Here is a 7,596-nt window from a genome sequence, read left to right on the forward strand (position 1 = left end):
ACATCAAATTTTCATTTTTGGGTGAACTATCCCTTTAAGGGTGCTGCAAGCAATTTGTTCGGAAAATGTCCCTTTTTCCAACGGAAATAACTGAATTAGATGTTCTGAAAAACATCTTTCTCTGTGATGACCGTAGACTCTGTAAACATATACAAAAATGTGGCCAAAAATTTCTGAGACACAAAATATAATAAAATACAAATTGAAAAAGGTACAATAATTATAATATGAATTAACATATTCCAAGAACATGACGTTACTTCTGAGAAAAAGTGTAAAAAAACATTCAGAATAAAAATAATAATAAAATTATTAAAATCATTAGACATTATTTCAGAGAAATTGTCTGAAGTGTTATATATATATATATATATATATATAAAACACTTCAGAAAATGTATATATATATATAAATTATATATATATATATTCCTCACACAGTATAAATGGGTTTTTACACATGAAAAATATATAGCTGTGTTTTATTATGTAAATAAAAACTTTTATTTTGCATGTGATTAATCGCGATTAATCGTTTGACAGCACTAGTTAAAAAAAAAAAAAAACCCTGGTTTAGACAATCAGAAGACTCTGAAATGCTTTCTACCCGTCAATCATGTTGCATGTTCACGGAGCAGTCCATATATGGGAAACAGGATGCAGAGAGTGTGACAATTTCTGAATATTATTCAGGTTTACTGCCATATTCACTTTCATAAACAATCGTCAGTTAGTCTGTGGTACAATTTTGCTCCTCTCTCCTGATTTCAGCAATATATTTGTAGGGCAGGGATTTGGAAGAAGAGGGGGTGAAAAAAGAAGTTCCCAAACATTGCTTACAGCACCTTTAATAAAGTAAACTAAAATGTAAATGAGCAATATATAAGCAAACAGCTAAACTGTCATGTGACGTAGAAGCCTGAGCAACACCAGACTGATGGCCAGCTAAAAGTGTTTCCTCATGTGTAATTCTTGGCAGGGAAATGCGGTACGTTTGTGTCTAAATAAGTGGCCGTCTGCTCTGTGGCGTCTGTGGCACTGCCCCGTCTGTTAGAGCTCACCTAAAAGTAAAGCAACACTTCGGCTGACGGAATGATACTATAATTACAAGCACTCAAGGTCACAGCAATCACTACAGGGTCAGAGTCGCGAACACAGCCGATGTCATGTTAAATGAATGAAACGCTATTAATGAAGCATCTGCCCCTCCCCGGAAACAGGAGCTAATGACAAACCTACAGACAAAAATGGATGATTCCATTACTTTGTTTACGTGGGAGGTCAAGATAGGCCTTGTTTGGACACAGACAGTTGAGAGATGACAGGAAATGATGCGTAGAAGCAGTGGCATGGCTTTTTTTTGGCTAGGGTGAGTGATTATTTTAATAGGTGGAATACGTCTACATGCATCAGACGGTCATCTTTTAACCCCATTTGAATAAATATTTGACCCAACAACCTAAAAATGGTCTTATTCTTAACTGAGCACTCTAAAAATGTCTTTGTTTATCAAGGAGGCGTGCGATTTACTGAAAGCATGTTATTTGATTGGAAATTAAATGTATAAAATATAGATATTAATGTATATATAAAAATGTCCATTATTATCATTATATATTGAATATTATTATGTTAATTATTATATATTAATTAATATGTTAATTATACATTAATATTATCTGTTAATCAGGGTTCCCACGCTTCTTGAAAGTACTTGAATTTCAGACATATGGATTCAAGGCCTGGAAAGTACTTGAAAACAAACATAGGTAATGTAGAATTTATATTAATTTAGAATAAAATATATAATTATAATAAATTTAGAGAAATAATATATTATATATTTTTTTAATATAATATAATAATGAATATAATAATATATCGTATCTGTTAATTTAGATTATATATATATATATATATATATATGAAAACATAATACATTTTGTGAAATAATTATATATTACATAATTTTAACATACATGATATATTTTTAAAGTATTTTAAGGTAAATTGTACATAATATATAATATAATATAATAATTTGATTTCAATAAATATTTCACCCAACATCCTGAAAAAGGTCTTGTTCTTTGTGTACAACTTAATGTGGCAATCTATTAATTTAACATATATATTAATTTAAAATAAATTTATAATAATATAAAATATATAATCACAATAAATATACCAAAATAATTTTATTTTTAGAATTATGTAAATTTTATATTACAAGTATACATATTAACATATATTTATATATTTGCATATTACATTACATAGATTATAATATATATAATTCTTGAATTGAGTGTTTCTGGACCATTCTAACCCAATTTGTCAGCTGATTTGACCCCACAACCTAAAAATGATCTTATTCTTGGTGTACAACTTCATGAGCACTCTAAAAGTGTCTTTGCTTACTCACCGGTCAATCTCCAGTTCCCTCTGCCTCAGGAGTCCCTCCTTGATCTTTACCAGGGTATTGACAGGGAGAGACGTTCCACCCAGCATCTGCACCAAACAATAATTATAGCATTAGAACTGCTCATCTGGTAAACATGCGGGGTCAGGCTAGTGTGTACTTATGGTAACCACACTGTAATTAGCATACTCTGTCATCATAATCACCATCAGCAACATACTGCCACCGAAGCCACGCAGCATTACAGTGAAGAACTCCAGGGGGTTTGTAAAGGTCTCTTCTTGCCTCGAGGATGACAGCGAGTCTTTGCGCTACTGAATCTAATTATGCATATATATATATATACACACACACATGTACAGTAACATACAGTTTCCCCATTGTCAGCAAGTACACAATCCCCAGCAGCGCATGTTTGAGTGAAGGGTGATGGTCTTGCCTCTTTAACACAGAGATCATCAGGGCACATAAATGGGAGCATTGATGTGCTATCAGAGTGCTGAAAAGACCCCCTGAAGAGCTCATTGATGATGTCGCATCCCACGGTTTACACTACATATTCACCGGACATGAACGCTTGACTCTATAACTCACTACAACACAAGGGAAGTCTATTGAGACTTGAAATATTGTTATCCATATTGTATGGGGGATTGGGGTTAAATGTGTCGCCCCTTTCATGTGAAACTGCTCAATTTTCAGATCTTTCTAAATATTTATATATATATATATATATATATATATATATATACTTAAAATATAAAAAAACTAATATTTTCAATATATTTAATATCATTTTAAAATATTTTAGTCGCTGCTTTATTAATATACTATAATCAGATTTATATTCAGGATTTGCAGGTATTAAAATAAACAAATAATAATAATTGTACATATTTAATATCAAATAATTTGATAAATAACAAATTGGAAAATTAACGAATTCAAATATTTTAATTGCTACTTTATTGATATACTTTAAACAGGTCAATTTTCAGGATTTGCAGGTTTCTCATAATGAAATTAACAACAATATATAATAATTATTACATGTATTTAATATAAAATAATTTAATGTTTAATAATAAATAAAAAAATTATTTACAAATTTAAATATTTTTCCAAAAATATTATAATCGCTACTGTATTGGTATAATATAAATAGATCTAAATTCAGGATTTGCATGTTTCTCGCAATTGGAATTTTTCATTTAAAATTAATTATTTAATTTTAGAAATGTATATTTTCAAATTAATTAATAAATTTCAATGAATAATTATTAAATGTAAATAATTTAAAAAATCCATACTTTCAAATTACGTTAGTAAAATATTGCAAAATCTTTTACGCATTATTTTATTTATTTTCAAATTATATTTATTTGAAATATTATTTGATTGAATATTTTCAAATTAATTAAATAACTAACAATTAATATAAATTAAATGATTTACTTTAATCATAAGGTGCCTCCATGTTCATTGTTACTGATTCTTTGTTATCTGAGCAACTGTTCAGAATCTAAATAAATCTTGGGGGTCCTATACTTTTTGCACTGGATACGGTATGGTACATTTTATCCGTGGAGACCAATTGCTGCTGTCCACTAGACTATGCATTCAACTGATGTGGTTGCGCTGGAGCAACCGCAGATGCCAATTACACAACCAGTTATCAGATGTATTAGTCTCATTTACATCAACTCTTTAAAATAGTGCGTATTGTTTCCCTGACCCGACTCGGCAGACTTGACCAGCCGCCAGGCTCACAAATGCCAACCCTATAAATGCGGCACATATCAGTGGCGCACTCGAGCCTGCAAACATGCCTTTATTTGCCTCTGGAGAGGTTTTAGTCCCAGCAGAAAACGGCGCGGTGATAAGAAGCAGGTGCCACTTTCATTGCCAGGCCTCCCTCAACTCTTCACATAGCTGGGGATATATTTAACAGTCAGTGTGTGGTAAACACAACGAGCTGGCTCAAATCTCCACAGTATGTGCCACTCGCACCAACCACTCGCACACAAGGAGCTGTGCAGAAGGAGTCCATCACCAGTTGGGTGGTTGGCAGCAGCAACAAACACAGGCTGGGAAGCAGATGACAGAGAATGGATGGGGAGAAGTTGAGTAGGCAGCTCGCTCTATTCACTCTTAAAGGATTAGTTCACCCAAAAAAGAAAAGCACAATGACTTTCTGTCTTTTAAGGGTGCAAAAGAACCATAAAAAGCTGTAAAAGTAGTCTATACAACTACATTTATGTGAATGGGTTTAAATTCCAGCAAAGAATCGATAAAGAAATGTGTACCTTGAATGCAATGCAAGTTGCTTTGGATAAAAGCGTCTGCCAAATGTAGATGTTAAAACTCCTAAAGTTTTATTAACATAATCTTAATTAAAATGCTAAAAAAATAAAAATGAAAGAGACATCTTAATAAATTTTAAGAAATAATAAATAATTGTAATGTTTTATTAAAAGACTAAAAAAGACTAAAAATTATTATTTTTATTACACCATAACTACTTGAATACTATCTTGGAGTCAAAAAGATTAAGAACCACTGATTTAAGTGAGTGGTCTTGTAAATTGAATCATTTAAAAGATTAGTCTCAAAAAACGATTCAGTCACAAATTGCTCTTTTACAAATGTTTAGAAGAAGAGATGTAGGGTGAATTACAAGATTTTCCAGTCAAAAAGTAAATAAATAAAATTTTCAATTTGTTCATCTATAATTTGGCTTCATAAAATGTGTAATATTGTGCACAGGTTATATAGACTGCTTTTATTATTTATTTGCATACTTTTAAACTTAAGAGTCCCAATCCTATTCATTTTACCTGCATGAAATTAAAAAAAATGACATTTATTTTAAAGACAGCACTAGCACACTTTTTGGGTTTCAAATGATAAAACAAAAGACATATTGTTCATATTGTGTGGACATTTAAAACATATGTACAGAAAGTAGAGAAACACTCAAAATACTCATAAAAGACAGACCAGCACACAATGAAAATATCTTATTTTGCTGATGAAATGACAAAATGTTCATTTTTAAATGAACTAATCCTTTAACACAAATGAACGCAATCTGACGAATCTAACAGGGCAATATCTGAGGGTTACAAGAACTTCTTAGACATTAATGATCTAATTTTGTTTAATAATATTAATTAGCTTCCTTAAAGCAACTGTGACAGGTGGAAGTAGGCCAACCATTCAACCAAATGAAAGTCTGCAGGCCTGTGACGTGTCCATGCATCTGACCAGAAGGCTTTACGATGATGATTGGAGAGCATGGGAGCCAGGACATAGCTGTCATTCCCCACCAGCTTGTCTCCTCTGAGGGTGTTGTCGCCACATGCCAGAAGTACCATGCCATTCCTATCAAGACTGGGACCTTCACACTTACATAAGATACTATGTTGACCCTAGGGCTCCACAAATCTGTCATAAATGCAGGCTGTTATACAGATGTGGCCATTAAGAATGCACATTTTAAAATTATATTTTTGGGCCTTTTTATGCCTTTATTTGACAGGATAGTAGAGAGCAGACAGGAAAGCACTGGGTGAAGAGAGGGGAGTGGGACCGGCAAAGGTCCTCAAGACGGGAATCGAACTCGGTTCGCCGTGTGCGCAGATGCTCTTTATGTCGCATGCTAACCACAAGGCTATTGGCGCAGAGAGAATGCACTTTTCACGCGGCAGCACGCAATTCGTCACACGTGATCATGGAATTCCCTGTAGGCGCTTTTTCAGATTTTTTCAAAACATTGTTGTGCTTCACACAATTTCCACCATGTTGCGCAAGGAATAACATTCTGCAGTTAAACACCCAGGCAAGATCTACGACAGCATTCTATTGCCACGCAAAATAAAATAAAATACAATAAATGTAAGATTACGAGATTAAAGTCATAATATTTTGGGAATAAAATCTAAATTATGAGAATATAATCGTAGCCATATTGAGAATGAAGTCGTAGCAATATGAGAATAGAGTCATACTAATTTGAGAATAAAGGCCTAGCATTATGAGATTAAAGAAATAAAGTAAAAAAACAAGGTCATAGCAATATGAGATTTAAGTCATTGTATCTGTAGGTTTTACAGCATCAAAATGTGTGAGTGTTTCTATGACAAATATTACTTACCAATAACTAAACAAGCTACAAAACATGCATCATAGCAGATAAGTCCCGAAAAGAGCACAACGCCTGTCCTCTTGGTAAGTGGGCACCTAGTGGGAATAAATGTCTATGTTTACCAAATTTTATGCTGTTACATAAACTAAAAGCTTTATGAGTCAGGAGAACTTGTTCCTCCACCTGCTCCTCAAAGCTCCTGACGGCACTGTTTGTCTCTCTCCACGCAGCCATTTAAATAGTCTAAGACAGGAACAGCTGCTTGAAGAAGGAACCTCATTCATTACAGTAGACTGAGGCCAGAAAATGCAAAATGCTGCGTCTTTAATTTTATACTCCCTTTGGTCCTCGTTCGCCTCGAGTCAACAACTTTGAATAGGTCTTCATTTTAAAATGGAGAAACCTCCTCTGCATATTCTATTATTAACCACTACCACATTAACTCTATGAACAAAATCCACATTAAACACCACAATAAATGACTTGACATCGCATTTCCTATTGAAACAAGTAGTTTGGGCAAGACACACTAAAGGGGAACATATTTTTGATCAATTTTCCAGGAAGAGGTGCACATATATTGAAACTTCAATTGCGATAAGCTGATAATTATATTGCTGTTATGGTTAATAGTGAAATCTATAAATATAATTCTTATTCTGTTTATAATTACAATTCTTATTCTAATAGTACTACTGTAATAATTATTATAAGAATTCTACACTATTTTTGTAAATAAATAATAAATTATATATATATATATATATATATATAACTGAAGCTAAGCAGGGTTGAGCCTGGTCAGTACCTAGATGGGACTCATGGGAGACCTCTTGGGAAAACTAGTTAGCTGTTGGAAGAGGTGTTAGTGAGGCCAGCAGGCGGTGCTCACCCTGTGGTCTGTGTGGGTCGTAATGCCCCAGTATAGTGATGGGGACATTATACTGTCAAAAAGGTCCTGACTCTCTGTGGTCATTAAAAATCCCATGGCACTTCTCGTAAAGAGTAGGGGTGTAACCCCGGTGTC

At 33.2% G+C, this 7,596-nt stretch overlaps 1 protein-coding gene across 1 annotated transcript in view; it reads right to left on the reverse strand.

Annotated features, from left to right (window-relative positions):
* The window catches only part of LOC107678822 (centrosomal protein of 85 kDa-like), a 72,446-nt gene that overhangs the window by 15,641 nt on the left and 49,209 nt on the right, over positions 1-7,596 (reverse strand). Inside the window, 1 exon segment of the mRNA XM_016474227.1 lies at positions 2,426-2,511. Within this exon segment, the coding sequence (XP_016329713.1) occupies positions 2,426-2,511 (86 nt within the window).

Source organism: Sinocyclocheilus anshuiensis, unplaced genomic scaffold (genome assembly GCF_001515605.1).
Source record: "Sinocyclocheilus anshuiensis isolate Anshui unplaced genomic scaffold, SAMN03320099.WGS_v1.1 scaffold1049, whole genome shotgun sequence".
NCBI lineage: Eukaryota > Metazoa > Chordata > Actinopteri > Cypriniformes > Cyprinidae > Sinocyclocheilus > Sinocyclocheilus anshuiensis.